This window comes from Loxodonta africana, chromosome 5, assembly GCF_030014295.1.
Source record: "Loxodonta africana isolate mLoxAfr1 chromosome 5, mLoxAfr1.hap2, whole genome shotgun sequence".
In the NCBI taxonomy this organism is placed as follows: domain Eukaryota; kingdom Metazoa; phylum Chordata; class Mammalia; order Proboscidea; family Elephantidae; genus Loxodonta; species Loxodonta africana.
The window spans coordinates 25,957,009-25,978,883 of NC_087346.1; the positions used below are offsets into that span (position 1 = coordinate 25,957,009).

General features: G+C 40.1%; 1 protein-coding gene across 1 annotated transcript in view; it reads right to left on the reverse strand.

Moving 5' to 3' along the window:
* Positions 1 to 7,418: 7,418 nt before the first annotated feature.
* Positions 7,419 to 21,875, reverse strand: part of LOC104845456 (rho GTPase-activating protein 20-like) — a 54,178-nt gene continuing 39,721 nt past the window's right edge. Inside the window, exons 9-14 of the mRNA XM_064285398.1 lie at positions 18,789 to 18,967; positions 16,677 to 16,838; positions 13,397 to 13,506; positions 11,167 to 11,356; positions 9,670 to 9,793; positions 7,419 to 8,516 (exon numbers count right to left, since the gene is read on the reverse strand). Coding sequence (XP_064141468.1) covers positions 8,479 to 8,516; positions 9,670 to 9,793; positions 11,167 to 11,356; positions 13,397 to 13,506; positions 16,677 to 16,838; positions 18,789 to 18,967 — 803 coding nt within the window. The 3' untranslated portion in view covers positions 7,419 to 8,478. The remainder of the gene's footprint in view (positions 8,517 to 9,669; positions 9,794 to 11,166; positions 11,357 to 13,396; positions 13,507 to 16,676; positions 16,839 to 18,788; positions 18,968 to 21,875) is intronic.

The window sequence follows — 21,875 nt, forward strand, 5'->3', positions numbered from 1 at the left end:
CATTTGGTTAGCAGAGAAAGCTTTGTAGAAAGGATGAAAGTCATTGTCAAATGCTTTTTAAATGGTGTTTTTTTGTACTCATATATGCTCCTTTCCCCATATACTTATGGGTTGCTTTTTTGAACAAGAATTGTGTGCACATATATTTCATTCAATGTATCACAGTAATTAATCACCACCATTAAGGAGAACTATTTTGCTGATATAGCCTATGAGCAGCTTTCTTTTTAGAGTCAAGTAAGATGTTCATCCTAAGAACCCATACTTTGCTTTTTGAAATGTTTAATCTTAATTACAACACTAACTGCAAACTGATTAATGCTTACCTGAGTCTGACTCCCAGCTACGCTGAAGGCCAACATCAGAAAGTCTAATTGCCTTTTATTCATTCTAGAGTAGACAGTTGGGACCTTTTAGAGTTTATCAGGCCCTAGAGCTTTCCTTAAAATTAAGAAATAAATTGCCTTTCTCAAGAACATATTGTTCTTGAGTATCCAAAGGGAAAAACTGACATTTATTATTTCCCCACGGCCAGAATCTCCTCTGTGAGTTGCAATTGATAAATCAGTTAAATCTTAGTTTTTCTTTCCCTCCTGTTATCTCTGTCTCCTCTTATATTGAAATCAGAGGAACTTTTGTGTATTTTCTTTACTGGCTCAAATATTCGCAGGTGCCTTGCCCAGCCATATCTTTTTTTTGACCACTTTTATTTGCAATCGTTGATAAGATACTTTAGGAGAAATTTCACACAATCATTCCCAAATATAAAAATTAAAAAATACAGTCTGAATATCTTATTTTTTGCATAATGAATAAAAATAGTATATCCCAGGATCTATGATAAGGCTGTGAAATCATATCTAAAAATTTCATTGAGCTCACCAAACTGATTTCATATGTGCTGTTTTCCGTCAGTTTTAAAATTTGCAGACATTACTAATCCATACAAAATCACTAAATTCTTAGAAAAATGCACACATTCACTCATTCCTCTGTGTGCGTGTATGTCTTTTGAGTAGACGTCTAGCAAGCATTAGAAGTAACATAAAAGTACCACAGGATATAGCTTTTTACGGCAGAAATTTTAACTGGTCAGACAACTTATAAACTTAGGAGCATAATTCCCTGGTGGTGCAAGTGCTTATGTGTCATAAAGGAATGACCATTTTTAGCTGGGATGGACAGGGAAGGCTTTGAGGAATTGCCGCGAGAGGAGAACCCACACAGCTACATAGCGTTTGGATATGCAGAGGCGAAGGGGAGCTGAAGGTCATAGTTAGAAAACTGTGTGTCTTGTTCAGGGAAGAGTGAGATGTCTGACCTAGCTAAAGTAAAGGATCTACACTGGGAAACACGGAAGATAAAATAACACTACCAGAGCAGAAGACATTGTACAAGATCTTTAAAAGTGCACTTCCCTGGAAACAAAAATCTGGAGATCCATTGAAGCCCATTGCTTTTTGAGCAGTGAGTAAGTGTAAAATCTGTGGTTTAAAAAGATATATTTAAGGAATGTTTATTAGTGTGTTTCCAGGAATATTAATTTATGGGGTTACTCCAAGAGTCTCCTTGATCAAATAAGTGTGGGAAACACTGAGTTTTCTTTCTTTCTTTTGTTTTAACTGCAGGTCTTCTCTAATGCTTTAACAGACATCTTGACTCTCCTAAAAGGAAATACAGCATTTCATAAAACTATCTGGCCAGAGAACCCTTTGTAGAAAAAGAGTGCACGGATCAAGTATTTCACAATATTGGTATCAAGTCTACAAACAGATACGTGAGAAATGTACTTAATAACTCAATTTAGTTTCTATTTTGATCCTGTGTTCCCTGATGGAAAATCAGGATTTCTCCATTTTCCCCATGAATATGTTTATGTTCTGTGGTCTTAGAGTATCAAGGATTTAGTGGGTTATGGAGGATAAGTGTTATGGATTTAAATGTGTCCCCTCCAAAATATATGTTGTAAATCCTAACCCCTGGTTATAATCCCATTTGGGAATGGGTTTTCTTTGTTAAGTCAATGAGGAAATATTAGTATCAGGTATGTGTTTTAAATAAATTTCTTTTGAAATATGAAAGAGCAGATTAAGCAAGCAAGCAGAGATGGCGTAGGTGCTATAGCACGTGAAGGTCACCAAAGAACAGGTACTGAGAAGAGACAAGCATCTTTCCCCAGAGCCAACAAAGAAAGTCTTCTCCTAAAGCCAGTGCCCTGAATTTGAACTTCTAGACTCCTAAAATTGTGAGAAAATAAATTTGTTTGTTAAAGCCACCCATCTGCAGTATTCCTGTTACAGCAGCACTAGATAACTGGGACAATCGAGTAACATGATCTTCCATGATATATATTTATAGTGGCATCTGCTGAGATGTTTTAATTGCCATCTGGTCCTGGGGAATTAATCTGTACAGCTGTTGCTGAGACACGTCTCGTTTAAATCCAGTGGCTTCCTTTGCTACTTCCATACTGTTCTTGGTTCATGGGAATAATTCTTCTGATCTCTCCCGTGGCAAGGTACAAGAAATTGTGTAAATGGTCAGGGCTCCATTTTCTTAGACACGTCATGTAGCTATTTTTTTTTTAAATAATTTTTATTGTGCTTTAAGTGAAAGTTTACAAATCAAGTCAGTCTCTCACACAAAAACCCATATACACCTTGCTACACACTCCCAATTACTCTCCCCCTAATGAGACAGACCGCACTCTCCCTCCACTCTCTCTTTTCTTGTTCATTTCACCAGCTTCTAACCCCCTCCACCCTCTCCTCTCCCCTCCCGGTAGGAGATGCCAACATAGTCTCAAGTGTCCACCTGATCCAAGAAGCTCACTCCCCACCAGCATCCCTCTCCAACCCATTGTCCAGTCCAATCCCTGTCTGAAGAGGTGGCTTTGGGAATGGTTCCTGTCCTGGGCCAACAGAAGGTCTGGGGGCCATGACCACTGGGGTCCTTCCAGTCTCAGTTAGACCATTAAGTCTGCTCTTAATGAGAATTTGGGGACTGCATCCCACTGCTTTCCTGCTCCCTCAGAGGTTCTCTGTTGTGTTCCCTGTCAGGACAGTCATTGGTTGTAGCCGGGCACCATCTAGTTCTTCTGGTCTCAGGATGATGTAATCTCTGGTTCATGTGGCCCTTCTGTCTCTTGGGCTCGTCATTGCCTTGTGTTCTTGGTGTTCTTCGTTCTGCTTTGATCCAGGTGGGTTGAGACCAATTGATGCATCTTAGATGGCTGCTTGCTAGCGTTTAAGACCCCAGACGCCACTCTTCAAAGTAGGATGCAGAATGTTTTCTTAACAGATTTTATTATGCCAATTGACTTAGATGTCCCCTGAAACCATGGTCCCCAGACCTCTGCCCCTGTTACGCTGGCCTTCAAAGCATTCAGTTTATTCAGGAAACTTCTTTGCTTTTGGTTTAGTCCAATTGTGCGGACCTCCTCTGTATTGTGTGCTGTCTTTCCCTTCACCTAAAGTAGTTCTTATCTATTATCTAATTAGTGAATGTCCCTCTCCCACTTTCCCTCCTTCCCCTCTCTCGTAACCACAAAAGAATGTTTTCTTCTCAGTTTAAATTATTTCTCAAGTTCTTATAATAGTGGTCTTATACAATATTTGTCCATTTGCAACTGACTAATTTTACTCAGCATAATGCCTTCCAGGTTCATCCATGTTATGAAATGTTTCACAGATTCCTCACTGTTCTTTATCTATAAGTAGTATTCCATTATGTGAATATACCATAATTTATTTACCCATTCATCCATTGATGGGCACCTTGGTTGCTTCCATCTTTTTGCTATTGTAAACAGTGCTGCAGTAAACACGGGTGTGCATGTATCTGTTCATGTAAAGGCTCTTATTTCTCTAGGATATATTCCAAAGAGTGGGATTGCTGGATCCTTTGGTAGTTCTATTTTAGCTTTTAAGGAAGCACCAAATCAATTTCCAAAGTGGTTGTACCATTTGACATTCCCACCAGCACTGTAGAAGTGTTCCAATCTCTCCACAGCCTCTCCAATATTTATTATTTTGTGTTTTTTGGATTAATGCCAGCCTCGTCGGAGTGAGACGAAATCTCATTGTAGTTTTCATCTACATTTCTCTGATGGCTAATGATCGTGAACATTTCCTCATATATCTGTTAGCTACCTGAATGTCTTCTTTAGTGAAGTGTCTATTCATTATCTTTTGCTCATTTTTTAATTGGGTTATTTGTCTTTTTGCAGTTGAGTTTTTGCAATATCATGTAGATTTTAGAGATCAGGCACTGATCAGAAATGTCATAGCTAAAAACTTTTTCCCAATCTGTAGGTAGTCTTTTTACTCTTTTGGTGAAGTCTTTGGATGAGCATAAGTGTTTGATTTTTAGGAGCTCCCAGTTATCTAGTTTTTCTTCTACATTCTTTATAATGTTTTGTATACTGTTTATGCCAAGTATTAGGGCTCCTAACGTTGTCCCTATTTTTTGTTGCATCGTTTTAGATTTTATATTTAGGTCTTTGATCCATTTTGAGTTAGTTTTTGTGCATGGAGTGAGGTATGGGTCTTGTTTCATTTTTTTGCAGATGGATATCCAGTTATGCCAGCACCATTTGGTAAAAAGACTGTCTTTTCCCGATTTAACTGTTTTGGGGCCTTTGTCAAGTATCAACTGCTCATATGTGGATGGATTTATGTCTGGATTCTCAATTCTGTTCCATTGGTCTATGTGCCAGTTGTTGTACCAGTACCAGGCTGTTTTGACTACTGTGGCGGTATAATAGGTTCTAAAATCAGGTAAAGTAAGACGTCCCACTTTGTTCTTCTTTCTCAGTAATGCCTTATTTATCCGGGGCCTCTTTCCCTTCCATATGAAATTGGTGATTTGTTTCTCCATCTCATTAAAGAATGTCATTGGGATTTGGATCAGAATTGCATTAAATGTATAGATCACTTTTGGTAGAATAGACATTTTTATAATGTTAAGTCTTCCTATCCATGAGCAAGGTACGTTCTTCCACTTAAGTAAGTCTCCTTTGGTTTCTTGCAGAAAGGTACTGTAGTTTCTTTGTATAAGCCTTTTACGTATCTGGTAAGATTTATTCCTAAGTATTTTATCTTCTTGGGGGTTACTGTAAATGGCATTGATTTGGTGATTTCCTCTTTGATGTTCTTTTTGTTGGTGTAGAGGAACCCCACTGATTTTTGTGTGTTTATCTTCTATCCTGATACTCTGCTGAACTCTTCTATTAGTTTCAGTAGTTCTCTGGAGGATTCCTTAGGGTTTTCTGTGTATAAGATCATGTCATCCACAAATAGAGACACTTTTACTTCTTCCTTGCCAATCTGGATGACCTTTATTTCTTTATCTAGCCTAATTTCTCTGACTAGGACTTCCAGCACAATATTGAATAAGAGTGGTGATAAGGGGCATCCTTGTCTGGTTCCTGATCTCAATGGGAATGTTTTCAGGCTCTCTGCATTTAGGGTGATGTTGGCTGTTGGCTTTGTGTAAGTGCTCTTTATTATGTTGAGGAATTTTCCTTCTATTCCTATTTTGCTGAGAGTTTTTTTTTTTTTTTTTATCATGAATGAGTGTTGAACTTTTTCAAATGCCTTTTCTGTATCAATTGATACAATCATGTGATTCTTGTCTTTTGTTTTATTTATGTAGTGGATTACATTAATTGTTTTTCTAATGTTGAACCATCCCTGCATACCTGGTATGAATCCCACTTGGTCTTGGTTAATTATTTTTTTGATATGTTGTTGAATTCTATTGGCTAGAATTTTGTGGAGGATTTTTGCATCCACATTCATGAGGGATATAGGTCTATATTTCTTTTTTTGTGGTGTCTTTACCTGGTTTTGGTATCAGGAATATGGTGGCTTCACAGAATGAGTTTGGGAGTATTCATCCTTTTCTGTGTTCTGAAATACCTTTAATAGTAGTGGTGTTAACTCTTCTCTGAACGTTTGGTAGAACTGTGCAGTGAAGCCGTCCGGACCAGGGCTTTTTTTTTGTTGGGAGTTTTTTTGATTACCTTTTCAATCTATTCTTTTGTTATGGGTCTATTTAGTTGTTCTACCTCTGTTTGTGTTAGTTCAGGTAGGTAGTGTGTTTCTAGGAATTCATCCATTTCTTCTAGGTTTTCAAATTTGAGTATAGTTTTTCATAGTAATCTGATATGATTCTTTTAATTTCAGTTGGGTCTGTTGTAATATTTCCCAACTCAGTTCTTATTCGGGTTATTTGCTTCCTTTCCTGTTTTTCTTTTGTCATTTTGGCCAGTGGTTTATCAATTTTGTTGTTTTTTTCAAAAAACCAGCATTTGGACTTGTTAATTCTTTAAATTGTTTTTCTGTTTTCTATTTCATTCAGTTCAGCTCTAATTTTTATTATTCATTTTCTTCTGGTGCCTGTGGGATTCTTTTGTTGCTCTCTTTCTATTTGCTCAAGTTGTAGGGATAATTCTTTGATTTTGGCCCTTTCTTCTTTTTGTATGTGTGCATTTATTGATAAAAATTGGTCTCTGAGCACCGATTTTGCTGTGGGGGACTAAATTTTTAAAACTCATAAGCTACAAAGAACTTCCTTTTCCTCATATTTCTGTCTTTCCCCTGAGGCAATGACCTAGCTGTCTGGAAAGAAGGGTGGAGGAAAGGACTATCTCAGAAAAAAATTTGCTACTATTTCACAAATATTTCCTACCACAATTGGAATACCCTAGGGAAACTGACTTAAAGAACGAAGGGTTAAAAGCTAGTGAACAAGAGGATGAGTGTTGTAGTGGGACTGTCTTGAGGTTTGATTATTATTTGTGGTAGATTACAGTAATAAACTGCAAATATTCGTTGCTGTCGAGTCATTTCTGAGTTATAGTGACCCTAAAGGACAGAGTAGAACTGCCCCATAGGGTTTCCGAGGCGGTAATCTTTATGGAAGCAGATGCTACATGTTTTTCCTGTGGAGTGGGTGTTGGGTTTGAACCACAGACCTTTCAGTCAGCCACTGAATTCTTAACTGTACCACTAGGGCTCCTCAGATTACAGCAATAGTCTTCAATAAATGAGTGGCCCCTTCTCCATAACTCATTGTGTTTGTAGATGCTTGTGCAGTCCCCTCCTAAGTTGATTCTAGGTTTGACCATGTGACCTGCTTTGAGAAATGAGACATTAGCAATCATGAAACAGGCAGAGTCTTGAAAAGGGTTTACCTCTCTTGCTTGTGGGAACAATTCTTTTACCATACTAAGAGGCCTAGGTAGGGTAGCTTGTTGGAGACATGTGGACCAACTGGGAGCTAGCATTAACCGATGGACACATAAGCTAGCCCTAGTCAAGCTGTCAGCTGAGTGTAGGTACTTGAGAGTCACCAGGCGAGACCAGGAAAACTGTCCAGCTGAGCTTAGACCAAAGTGCTTATACACAGAAATATGAGGCAAATAAAATGGTGGTCTGAGCCACTAGATTTTGGAGTTGTTTTTATTACAAGAATACATAAATTATGATAAATATATAATAATATCTAAATAACAATAATATCTAAGTAACATAAATAATATAGTAGGAATGGAAAGATAGAACAGAGATTTTGTGGAAAGATTTTCTCAAATATGAGTATGTGGGATCAAGGAAAGGAAAGCTCAAAGAGAGCTATGAAGAGTTATGGAGCTCATTTTTTGTTCAGTGTTCCAAATAAAAACAAATGATGTAAAGATACCAGAGTTTAAGATGACTTCTGTTCATCTAGGGCTTCAAACTGGTTTGAAACAGTTCCGTTAGAGTGATGGAGGCAAGGCAGGGCTTTGAACCGAGTTGATAGGCTTCAGTCATGGACAAGGGAAACAAGGAAAGCTTATGGTTGCACAGCAATCAGATCTTGTTGTGGGATTTTGTCCTGAGTAGGAAACAGGTGACAGTGCCCCCCTCAAAGATGGCTCTTGATGGCGCTGCTTTGAATGTGCGCTGTTCTCCACAGTTCTGCCAATAATCCAATCTCCCGCATCAGGAAGCTCTAGCATCAGGAAACCAGGAGGCTGATGCTGGAGACTGGATTCCTGGCACGACTGTGGAGAGCGACACACATTCAAAGCAGCACCACATTTTTGAGCAGGGTTTCCTACCAGGGTCAAAATCTCACAGGCAAGAGATTTGGTTGCGGTGCAACACATAGGGCTGTCTTTGTTTCCGTGTCCCTGACAAAGCATTTCAAATCAGTTCGAATTCCTGGTTCATTCTTGCGCCAAGAAATTTGCTTATTTCTGAACAGCATCTCAGGATTTAATCCAAATTCAGCAAAGCCCTGTAAACATTTTGGAAAACACAACAGCTCTCAGTGGTGTCTTATAGATAGGAGTGATATGGAAGAGTCCAATATGATTATGGATGTTCTAATCTTCAGGGACTCAGAAAATGGTGACAGGTAGTTGGTCCACGTCAGAAGGGGCCTGGGCAGAATCCCGCAGTTGTCTCTTTCTGTAAATCAGTATAACTCTTATCGGCTTGGATTCAAGAGGCTGCTCCGTGTTACTTCTGAATGAAAAAAAAAAAGTTGTCTTGGCATAAACATATTCTCAGATACTAGACCCATCTCAGTTCCTGATAAAATGGACTTTCTTAAAGATTTCCTCAAAGGACTGAGATAAATATCATACAACCAAGAAATAGCAAAAATATGAAGGGACGCATGATACATGATACAGGTTCTGAATCTAAAATCCACCTTGTAAATAAAAAGGGGTGTTGGCAGTTAGCTATGATGTCCAGGTGTTATTGAGACAATTCTGACTCACGGCAACCCCATGTGATGGTGACCTTTTGGAAGGAGATCGCCAGGCCTTTCTTTCAAGGCATCTCTGAGCAGGTTTGAACTGCCAACTTTTCGGTTAGTAGCAGGGCGCTTAATTGTTTGCACCACCCAGGGGCCCCTTAGCTATGATTACCTAGACTCAAATAATACTAGCTACTGAGTCTGGCCTCAGAGAAATCTCTACTAGTCCATTGTTGTCTTTTTCACAAATTTACTTGACATCGTTATCTTATTTAATCCTCACAAATATCCTAAGATTTAGATACCATTTTTATCTGAATTTTAGAGATTAAGAATTTGAGGCTGAGATGGAAAAACTGGCCACAGATAACAGAACTGGTAACAGTGGGGCAGGGGTTCACACTCTGAAAAAGCTGTTTGACATCAAGTCCTTTTTTTCTCAATGATGCTGGTTCTTTTCAAACTGTTTCAAAGAGCACTGGATCCCTGAGGTACCTCAGGGACACTGAGCAAGAAGAGGGGGAGAAATAAAACAGGCAGTGCTCTTGGCCCCTCACTTTGGTTTCAACCAGAGCGCATCTGTTAGATCTATCAGGGTTCCATTTAAAGTTTTGTTTGAAAAAGTCTCCAAACCACTGTATCCTACCATGCTCTGTCCTGATGCTGTTACAAGCTGCACTAGCAACTTCTTGACATCGTGGACTTGCTCTTCTCTTTTCTTTGATCTCACAACAGCATGCTATCTCCCCCTATCCATGAGCCACCCTTCTGAAGAAGCAGTAAGAAGACCCCTAGGCCCAGCTTCATTGTCCTTGGTCATGCTGTGGGCTCCAGGACAGTTGCTGTCTCCGCATCACCCATGACTCCTACCAGGCTCACTCTTTCTTAGAAAAGCCATTAAATTATTCACAGTACCTGAAGCCTTCTCTGAACAATCACAACTCATTGTTGTGATCATTGAGCTTTCCTCCAAGAGGGAAGTGATGTCTTTTCCAAATATTTTCAAGCAATTTTTGATAACAAATTGTACAAGAGAAATCTGGAACACAAAACGGCAAAAAGGTTTTTTTTTTTTTTTAATATGACAAAGTTATAAATCACATTTCATATAGGCACCCTGAATCTAACCAAAATGTAAAAGAATTCTGAGACAAATTCAGAGTTGATATGAAAACAAATAAACTAGTTTTCTCTAAGAAATGGTGATACTTTCAAGAGTAGTTTGGGCAAAGACATTAAAAATACTCTTAATCAGTGAAATAAAGATGTAATTTGTGTCCCTGGCTTAATGGCTAATATTTTTATATCAATGGCTACACAGTTAACATTTAGATAATTTTTAAATTACCCACATATGGTGTTGGGGGTTAAGATGTTATTCAATTTATAAAGCATCGGATACATGAAAATTCATGAAATTCACTTCTTAAGTGAAGAAGTATCTTAAACTTGAGAAGTGGAATTTTTCTGTGGGCTTACTGTGAAGGAATGAGGCAGCGGGGTAGAAAAATCTGTCTGTCTGTCTAACTGCTGTCCTTCCCCAAGCATTGTCTTGTCTTAGGCTTGCACTGTGGGGGTGCTAGGGGGAAAACTGTGATCTCATTAGGCACCCTGCTGCTCCCTTAGGATGTTCTGGAATCTTTTACTGTTTTTTTCACCCTGGTAGCAGACATAAAAGGGCAGCCAAGTATTTCTGAGTGGGCCAATGTTGGCAGAAGTCCGGTGTGTGTGGAACCAAGGGTGCTCATATTGCCTGGTCCCCTGGGATGTGCATGGGCACAACTGCGAGCAATGCCTAGATGAGCTGGGTGCTGTGAGCACGGCCATTGCTCAGATGAGGGGGCTGGCTTGGAGACTTTGCCCAAGGTTACACATCCAGCAATGATAAGGTTGAGAGTTGAAGCTTGGCTTGTCCAACTTTAAAGCCCAGGTTTTTTCTATCATATCACACCTTTCATCACACCACTTTTTTATCTCTCTGTGGTTTGGTCAGAGCCCTGGTGGCACACTGGTTAAAGAGCAGTGAATTTGAAGTGCTAACTGAAACATCAGCACTTCAAATTCACCAGCCACTCCTCGGAAACCCTATGGGGCAGTTCTACTCTGTCCTATAGGGTTGCTATAAGTTGGAATCCACTTGATGGCAATGGGTTTTGGTTTATGTTTCAGTCAGTCTAGTATTTAGTATTTAGTGTCCTGAACAGGAAAGAAGTGACTCAGCTGCTCTCAATTTCCCACATGAGGATCCACCTTCCCATACCCCACCATGATAAGATAAATGACTCTGCCATCCCAGAAGAGTAGGATTAAAGTGTATACTTTTAAAAAATGGTGCTTTAGATAACAACCTGATTTTCAAGTACGCAGTGAGGACTCAGGCCCCAAAGGCATAAAAAGGAGAAATAGGATTACCTTTTTTGTCAATTCATTTTCCAGTCCTGGGCTGCAGGAAGTAGAAGACCAAAGAATGCTTGGGGCGATGCAGACTGATAAATTATATGCAGTCATCTGATTCGATGCAGAATGTTGTTCAATGTTGTGTAAAGCCCCAAAAAGGTATCGCAGGAGAACAACATTGGCTTTTGGAAGTTGGTCTAAAAGCCTTGAAATACAGAAAAACACACTCTTAAGTCATTTCTTTAAGGACTTGTAAATAAGGAGAGAGACAAGACATTTTTTTTTTGTCTACTACGTCCATAACCCAATGAAAAACGTAAAAGAATGTAGGACTCTGTCTCATAAAAAGTGCTGCCTGCAATATTTCCCAGAAACCACTACCATGTGTTTAACTAAAAAAAAAAAACAAAAAAAAAAACCTGTTGCTGTCAAGTCTATTCCAACTCATATCGACCCTATAAGACAGAGTAGAACTGCCTCATAGCATTTCCAAGGAGCACCTGGTAGATTCGAACTGCCGGCCCTTTGGTTAACAGCTATGGCACTCAGCCACTATGCCACAGGGTTTCCGTGTTTCACTTGGGCTAACCTTATTAATGTAGAATTTAATATAAATTTAGTACAAACCCCATAAAATTCCAGAATGTGCTCAATTAACACTCACAAAAATTACTGATGAAATTAAACAGCAATTGCATTGAAAATACTCCCTTTATTTCCAAGGTAACAATGAAGAAAATGCTGTCTGATGATAAAAGTTCAAATCTTATCTACTGAGACACATAAGTACGTTGTGAGGTCTGCTCTGCTCAGCAGCATCCAAGGTCAATTTTATTCCAAATCAATCTCAATGGTACCACTTTCTTCTACAACTTTACAAGAGTATAATTTTCAATGTTCTAATATTTGTGATTAATTTTTTTTTTCTAATCATGCATTGGAACTGTTTCTCAGTTCATATTCAGTTTTACTTTTTTTTTTATAACAAGATGCTGCAACTTGGAGAAAATATGGTCACTAAAACGGCACCAGGAACAGGGAGCCCAGCTCTGAGTACTACGGACTGATGATACACCCTTAAAGTACTGTGAAGTACACAGGTTTTATACTAGCAGCAGCAAAAAGCTATGGGATGTGATATTTGATGTACCCGAACGGTCTCCTCTAAAGTGTAATAGGAGTGCAGTTGGTAACATGCACAACAGAGAGCTACAGGACTTGGTGCTCACTGTACTCAAATGGTCTTCTCTAAACTATAACAGAAATAGAGGTGGTATTTTGTTCCATCGCCTTGTTTTTTGGTGACTTTTGTGCTGTTCCTTAGTTTCTAACTCTTCAATGCAAATACTATGTTCTATTGCTAAAAAGGGGTTTACCAAAAGTATTGTGAAGGTGATAATTCATAACATTTGGAAGTCGCTAAAAAAGATTTGTGCTCAACAGGCATATACACATACTACACACTATTGGAATTCTCTGGTTTTTCACAGAAGGAAAGCTTAGGAAATGGAATTACTGGGTACTTTTTTCCTATTCTGCTATGTTGCACATAACATTCATGATGAGTCCTGCCAGAAATTTCTATTTGCATGGGCATAGACCTGGAATTCTTTGTGATCATGTCTTGACTTTGGAATTTGAGCTCCTGTTTTCTCTGAGTCTTGCAGGGAGCTAATTATCACTCCACCATGTTCCCCCAGTACCTCTGAGTGTCCCTTTTATAGCACTGATGACACTTCAGTTTATCTACTTCTCTCCTCCACCAGCCTCTGAGTTCATTGAGGTGAGGGATCATGTCCTTCACCTCTGTGTGTCTAGAGACTAGCAGAGTTGCAGGTATGAACGCATACAGAAATGCTTCATTAAATTTACTTCCTAAGCATGATAAGACCTTCTGGTTAATTAAATATTTGAGAAATTTAAATAATAACGCTGTCAGAGTTGGCCTCTACCACCTCTCTTGGACTAATGGATTTCATCTCCCATTAATTTCAAATATTCAGAAGGTGGACAATGGTCAACGGTCCCCTATTAGTAAGGTAAGGAGAAAAACAGTAACTTGGTGACAGCAGCAACGTAGACATCTATTTTTAAACTGGCCTCCATGGGTGTGACCACATGAAACACTTTGGCTGTAGTCCTCACTTAGTAGGCAAAGTTGTACAATAGAAGTTATTTTTTCCTGAGAGTGTGTTGGTTGTATTTTTGAGGCATGGACAGAGTCGGGTTATGATTGCATCATTACCTCTGGATTCCAGTTATTTTCTCCTCCTCATTCCCTTCATCAATAACAGCAAGCCACTGACAATACAGACCAGACGAAAATACACTTTCCTGGATGTTCCTAAAAAAATCCTAAAATAGATGAGAAGTAATATTATTCTTAAGACAAACATGTATTAGACAAATGACAGAGACAACATTTAGTTGAAAAATTCAGTTTGGTCCCCACTTCCTTCACAGCCATCCACACTGTGACATCCACAGAACTCGGCTCCACCTCTTTGCTGACTTGCACACCCATAAGCAGGTGCTTGGATTTTCTCCAACTAAAACTAGTGGCATAAAAGCAGAGTCTGGGCTGTGATGGGAATAAAGGTAAAGCCCCTTTCTATCTTCTGAAATCTTCCTATGTACAGTTTAGCCAACTGGTACAAACTACAAGGCCTGGTGATAAACACCCTAAATCCTATTATTTTCTTCAAAAGAGATATACATACACATTTTGATTATCTGTTTCAGCCATGGTATTCTTAATTCCTGGCAAGAAAAGTTCTGAAACAAACACCACACACACAAATGCAGGCACACACACACACACACACACATAAAAGAGGAGTAAGTCTTCTGACTTGAGATATATGTGCTTCTTGGAAAAACCTCCTCTCATAAAAGCTTCGTTTTTCATCTCTTTAAGGGTTTTTGCTGTTTCTGTGCACCCCTGAGTGGATTCAGACTCATCATAGTGACCCTATGTGACAGAAGAGAACTGCCTGATAGGGTTTCCTAGGCTGTAATCTTTATGGAAGCAGATCGCCAGGCCTTTTCTCCCGAGGAGCGGCTGGTGGTTCAAACCACTGACCTTTCCGTTAGGAGCTGAGTGCTTAATGATTGCGCCACCAAGGCTCCTTACCTTAATTGGAAAGGTGGGATAGGATATCATATTTTTTGGGGGTTTAGTTTCTTTGGGAAGTAAAATGTTCCAAAACAGAAAGAAATGATCAAAATTTAGATACAGCAAAACTTCAGGCCTCTGAGTACTAGAGCCACAGGCATGCACACGCCAGCTTCCTAAGTGGTGACCTGGAAAATCTGTCTTAATATCATACAGTTGGGCCTATTAAAATTTATTAAGCTTAATTTTAGTGTGATAACAAGGGGAATATGTCAGATCATCTTGCTAGCTTCAAAGTCACATCTTTCTGCCAGTGGTCTCACTAAATAAATAGCTCGAACCACTCACCCAACACCCCCCCCAGCAACAACAAAAACATTGTCTTTGAGTCCATTCTGACTCATAGCGACCTTATAGGACACAGAAGAACTGCTCCATAGGGTTTCCAAGGAGCAGCTGGTGGATTCTAACTGCCAACCTTTTTGGTTAGCAGTCATAACATGCCTTAGCTCTTAACCACTGCGCCACAAGACCTCTCTTAATAGCAGCTACTACAGAAAATGCCTCAGGGCAACTATCATGATCACAATCTGGAAATCATTCACTCTTTCTTATATTTACTGAGGTCCTGTGTGTGTCAGGCTCTGCTTTGCATTCTGAGGACTTAGCTGTGAAGAAAACGGACAAAGTCAGTTTCCCAAGTCCCTCCCACCCTCCACTTATTAGAGCAATGGTGACCTTGCTTCCTCTGCATCCTTCCAACAGGGCACTGCCTGAACAGAAGCATGTCCCTTCTTCCATTACCAGTACCCTGTTTTTTTTGTAAGGATTCCAAGGAGACCAAACAGCGAGAATTCAGCTTAGGCTGTTGGTACATGCAGAATTCCGCATACTGTCTTGGTGGAAGTCTCCCAGTAAGGGGCCACAGCCTTTTGATCTGGGGGCTGGCTAATTTATGCTAATCTATGTGTTAAAAGCTAGTGGACAGGAAGGTGTTATAGAAAAGCGGGTACACACTAGTGATAGAACATTTGTTGCTACATATTTTCATATGGACTAAGACACAGGTTTGCAAGAAATGGCCATTTACTGGCATATATGATGTCCCATTTACCAAGATGGATTTGATTGTATTTAAACTCATGAAGTAATATTAAATGGGCATCTGGCCACTCGACTGGAAAGGGAATATACAAAATTATTCTTTACTCATGTCTAGGGCAAGGCACTTTTGATCTTTATGCCTCAGCCTGAGTTGGAGGCCCTGGGCCCTGTTTCTACCCTGCCTTCCTTGTATCTCCGCCATGCTGGGGACCAGAGCCCTGAAGCAGGCCTGCAGAGGCTGCTCTGGGATCAACACTTTGCTTAAAGTTGGTCTTGGTTGTAGGTTCTATTTTCACAATATGTGAGGCATCTCTAAGGATGCGAAGAGCAAGGCATCTGAGAAGAGCAGGTTACCGCGTAACTGTGCCGTGCGTGGCAGGTTAAGCGTAACACGTATTAAAGAATGCTGAAGGTGGTCAAGATGAAAGAAGGCCCAATGGTAGCATCATTCCTATGGCACTTTTAAAGTGAAAGGCATTAAGAGAACGGGAAGGAATGATGATAAAACCAGTGGAGCTGTTGGTGGCCTGACTGAGCATTTATTTATTTTATTTTCTTCTAGTTTAAGTGAAAGTTTATAAATCAAGTCAGTCTCTCATACAAAAACTTATACACACCTTGCTATGTCCTCCTAGTTGCTCTTCCCCTAATGAGTACAGCACACTCCTCTTCTCCACCCTGTATTTTCCCTACGTATTCAACGAGCTCCTGTCCCCTTCTGCCTTCTCACCTTGCCTCCAGACAGGAGCTGCCCACATAGTCTCAAGTGTCTGCTTGGGCCAGGAAGCTCACTCCTCACCAGTATCATTTTCTGTCCTATAATCCAGTCCAATCCCTGTCTGAAGTTGGCTTGGAGAATGGTTCAGTCTTGGGCTAACAGAGGATCTGGGGACCGTGACCTCTGGGGTCCCTCTACTCTCATGGACTGAGTATTTTTTGACTCATCATAAGGTAAAAATTTCCTTACTATGGGAAATTTTTGTCATTATTTTCAAAAGTTTAAAAAGAAATTTCTTTTGGAAACTTTGCCGTCATTTCCGGTGAGGAGCTCTTCAAAGGTAGGATGCTTGTGTGTGTGTAAGTGCGTGCTTCCAAATTTTTATTTATTTAATTTTTTTGCACGTGGCATGCAGACAGGTGCTTTTAACACCCACGGCAGTTTCCTTACCTTTCTGTAATGTTTTTCAGATTTTCAAATTCTGACTGTATTATACCTACTATGGCTCTTTGCCAATCATGAAGAAGGGAGCCAGTCATATTTCTTTACAGCTACACTGTGTGAAGATAATGGTAGAACTTTCCTTACCTTTAAGACAGACGCTACTACCAAAACCGACTCATCGTCCCAATTCACCTTCTCTCCTGAGTTTAGTTTCTGCTTGAGGGCTCCACATGCTCTGATACTGGCCGATATTCTGAAGATGCCCTCTGTCAGAGGCCCTTTTTGGTTAAGAAAGAAAAGCATTTCCTGGGGGGAAGGAATGGAAAAGACAATATGCAGAATTTCATACACACAGGCCTCAGCACAAGCTTGTCCTTATTGGCATCCGGAGCTAGGCTACAGGAGAGTATGGTGCTCAAGCTGGAAGGACTCAAGTAAATTCTTTAGTTTTTTTTTTTTTTTTTGGCGTCTCTAAGTACGTTTTCTATTCATTGGTCCACTCTACATTCCTACACTGAAACACTTCAAACACTTGTTTTTTTCAGATTTTCTTTTTCAGTTAATTTACACTTCTAAATCAAAGTTCTCTGTCTACTTTAAGACTTCTGTTACATCACCCCGTCCTACCTCACCATTCTTTCCCCATTTGCTTATCCCCTTTAAGCAACTGTATCCCCCATTCCTACTTCTTGTATTTCCTCTCCTCTTTCAAAATCAGGCTCAAAAACCTCCTCCTCCAGATAGCCTTCTCCAAATAAATCCTCTCAGCACTTTCTGGAAAACCTGGTGGCGTAGTGGTAAAGTGCTACTGCTGCTAACCAAAAGGTTGGCAGTTCAAATCCACCATGCGCTCCTTGGAAACTCTATGGGGCACTTCTGCTCTGTCCTGTAGGGTTGCTATGAGTCAGAATTGACTTGATAGCAATGGTTTAGTTTGGTTTCTTACTTTTTCATTTCCTTTTTCTCTATCTTTTTGTCTCCTGCTTGCAGTCAGGGGTCTATCTAGGGAAAGCAGTGCCTAGGGCAATTAGTGTTAAATCTCTCAATGATCTCTCCCAGCTGGCCATGGAAACTGTGGTGGCCAATGGAAACTGTTCTGGCACCCTGCCTCAAGTGGTGCCCAGGGCACACAGTCAGAGCACAGGACAGGCACCCTACGTGCCCAACTCCCCGTACCCCCAGATAGGCCTCTGCTTGTTGGAGTAAGGTAATCTGTGGCACTGAATTCTATTATACCACCTATTCACTGTGTGACCTTGGGGAAAGTATAGTACTTACCTATATTAAAGCTTTTGTATCTCATTTGTGAAATGGGGATGATGATAATCATAACCCAAGCCAAACCAGTTGCTCTGGGACAATTCCAACTCACAACAATCCTATAGCACAAAGTAGAACTGCCCCATAGGGTTTCCAAGGAGCAGCCAGTGGAATCAAACTGCCAACCTTTAGGTTAGCAACCCAGCTTTTAACCACTGCAACTCCACGGCTCTCTGATGATACTGATAATTACCCCAAATTTTCTGTGAAAGTTGCAGGGTCTGGGGTGGTACCCAGCATGCCCTTAAGACAATGATTTTCTTCACATCAAGCATGTGAAGCACTAGGACAGCCCCTGGAGGGATACTAGATACTCAATAACTGTAAACACTGAGGGTTTAATACACTTCTTTCAGACAACACAAGCTAAACTTTGTGGCTTTCGTTTGACTTATTCTATCAGGATTAAGATATTGGTATGTGCCAGAAGGTGAGTCTTGTAGTGTTATGCTTTAGCACTTGAAATAAAATCAATCGCCATCTGAAATAAAAAATCAAACTCCATCTGAAATATTTTGAGTTGTAATATTGAGTAGTCTCAGCTGAAGAAGCAACTAACGGAAAGCTGAGAGTAGCACGGAGTTCATGGAAGGAGCTGAGAGGAGAATGTGAAAGGAGGTGGTACCTCTGCTTCAGAGACTGGTAGACACAGAGCACGTTCTGACTTATCTGAGCAGGCATATGTGGGTCTTTGCTGAAACTGGTGGAATGGAAAAATTACCTTTTTCTCTTGTGTCCACCTTATGATTCTGCAATAACTAAGTCAAATTTTTATTCTTTGAAAGAATATAACAAAGTTTCTCAGCCAAAGCCAGGGGCTGTCTAGTGCTTTCTCCACTTAGGAATAGATTTGGATGAGAACACGCACCTTCCAGAGCTTTCCCTTCCTCAATCTCTCTCCTCAGGGGGGCCACAAAAGGCCAAAAGGAGACCTACCCGGAGAGGAGAGGGCAGGTCATCACTGGGACAAACATCCTTGAGTGAAACCCCAAAGAGCTTCCCTGGCTCGGGGGATGGTAGAGCCCTGCACACGTTGTCCTGGCAAGTGCTGGGGTTCCGCCGAAAGGCCCAATTCACCACAGGCCATTTCTTTTCACCTGTCTTCTGGCCTGCATCTAAGGAAGAAGTGAAATTGTTAGAAGTAGTAGATTAATTCACTTAAACTTATTTCCACTGTTTTCATTTGCAGAGCATGTTGTTTCCTAGGGCTAGAAGAGAGAGAAAGGGAGTCATTCAGTGTGTAGAATTTCCTCCATCCTGGGCAGGTGGATCACATGCTCGTGGTGGTAACTTGTTCTGTTTTTCCTTAATCCATAAATGGATACTTACATCCAGAGGCTTCATCAGACTCAGGTTCAATTCTTCTGGAGGTGACACTTCCTACAGGTGCTATCTGCTCCTGTTGCAGTGCCTCCTGAGGCACCTAATGCTTGGTGGTACAAGTTCACTGATGTTAAATACGATCCATGAGGAATCAGATCCCATTTGAAAAGCTAAAAAATGTGGTATCAAAATCAAGCAGAGTTTCATAATCATCTACCTTTACAGTAAGTCTCCCCACTCTGGATATTCTCTTCGGCTTTCTGAGTGAGTGCCTGCCTATTGTGAACTCTTTCTTATCAAAAAGATCTGCCCTTCATGACTCAACCTCCCTGACCCCACCTCTTGGGTACCCTATAACTCCTTCACTCCGAGGGGCCACAACCCTCAGGCAGTTCCATGGACGATGTGCCTCCCCCTGAGGACAGGATTCTTGGGAAGTCACCTTTAAATGCTGGCTGTGTGATGAGAACTCAGGTGGCCTTGTTTCTTGTAACACCCACCCATGCTACCCAGAGATGATTTTTAGCTACCCAACAGTCCCTGTCAAAGGAATGCTGGACAAGAAGAGCTTTTCTAAGACCAGGTGGTCAGCAATGAAAACCTGAGTTCAAAGAGGTCTTTTCTACTACTCAGCTATGAATGTTTCCTGATAAGATGTCCTAATATTTTGTTAAGCTGCTTAGAACCAGATGCTAAAAGAGTCCATAGACGAGCCAAGTTGTTGGAGGAAATACAGATGAGCAACATTCCACCAAATATTCTCAAATGCCCATCGACTTGGTTTTTCTAGGACATGGCAAGTATAACCTTAGGTGTAGTACTTCTGGTGCTGGATCAGAAGGTTTTGCCATTTAAGGGAACAAATTACTCAATCTCTTTGAACTTCAGGTTCCTCGACTTTAACACGATATCTCATGGAACTGAGTACTAAAATGGATGAAATGTATAATATACTCCTCAGCACAACGCACGGTTCATAGTAACCTTGATGAGAATGATTTCCTCACTCAGAGGGCCCAAGGCAATCAAGACATCAGTATCCTCTTCGAAAAGCAGACCCCATCCCCCTTCTCCATTTGGCTTAGTACCCCCAGAAGGTATGCAGTCATGAAGGATTGCCAGCATTCCACCTAACTCTTTCTTCCTGCCCTAACATTCACACTCCATCATTTTAAAAGCCTGAAGGAAAACAAACACATTCTTCAATCCAGGAAGGGATTTCTATACATCCAGCAATGTCAACATGTGCAAATGTTGAACGTACAGGTTAACATATAGGTGAAATAGCTGTGCTCAGCCTGGTTTCCCTACCCTTGACCTGATTTTATTATTTCTAAAACTATCGAAATGTATTCAGTTATTTAGCTTTAATACCTCTTAAGAACATTGTTCTATCCCTTGGTTTAAAGCTATATATAAAGGTACGCTGTGACACAAACAGAGGGCAAAGTATAAACTGAGTTCTGTACTTTCTCAAAAGGACTTTTGGGCTTAGATGGACCTTTTGTTACATACATTATCTGGTGTAAGAGTTCATGTTGCCTCTGGCACCAGTGAAAATAAGTGCTATTGTCATGAAAACTATCAGGTGATTGAACAAGCTAACTTTTTAACAAGCTAAGAAACCTAGCCTTTCTTAAATGGTCCTGGCTAGATTGGAGTTGTGTTACCTCATGCTTGTAAATAGGGTATTAATATTAAAAAATAAAATGTGTGAAACTTTGTGCTTATAGAATAACTATCATAAAAATAAAAACACTTTAACTGGGAATTCTGGCCACACTATTCCTCAAATTAATAATACATTTTCTTCAGAAAGAGAAATATTGATGGGAGAATACAGGAATAGTAGGAAGAAGAATGGTAAGAAGGAAGATTAAAAAGCTCCCAACCATAAGGGTAAGTGACAAGGTAACCACAAAGGAGACAAACTATCTTACTCACCAAAATAAAATACAAGGGAAAAATACAGACTCAGCAGAAACAAAATCAACAGCAACAAATATGAGGAAAGGACAATACATAAAGAAAATCTACTCAGCACATAAAATGAAGTGGGAAAAAGAAGCTGTCAAATGCACAAAAAAAGACATCAAAATAATAGCACTAAATTCCTACCTACCCATAAGTACTCTGAATGTAAATGGACTAAATGCACCAAGAAAGAGACAGAGAGTGGCGGAATGGATTAAAAAACAAGATCCGTCTATATGCTGCCTACAAAAGACACACCTTAGACTTAGAGACACAAACGAACTAAAACTCAAAGGATGGAAAAAAAATATATCCAGCAAACAACAATCAAAAAAGAGCAGGAGTGGCAATATTAATTTCTGACAAAATAGACTTTAAAGTTAAATCCATCATAAAGGACAAGGAAGGACACTATATAATGATTAAAGGGACAATACACCAAGAAGATATAACCATATTAAATATTTATGCACCCAATGACAGGGCTGCAAGATACATAAAACAAACTCTATTTTTTTATCACCATTGAAAAGTGAGATAGACAGCTCCACAATAATAGTAGGAGATTACAACACACCACTTTTGGTGAAGGACAGGGCATCCAGAAAGAAGCTCAATAAAGGCACGGAAGATCTAAATGCCACAGTCAACCAACTTGACCTCGTAGACATATACAGAACACTCCACCCAACGGCAACCAACTATACTTTCTTTTCTAGTGCACAT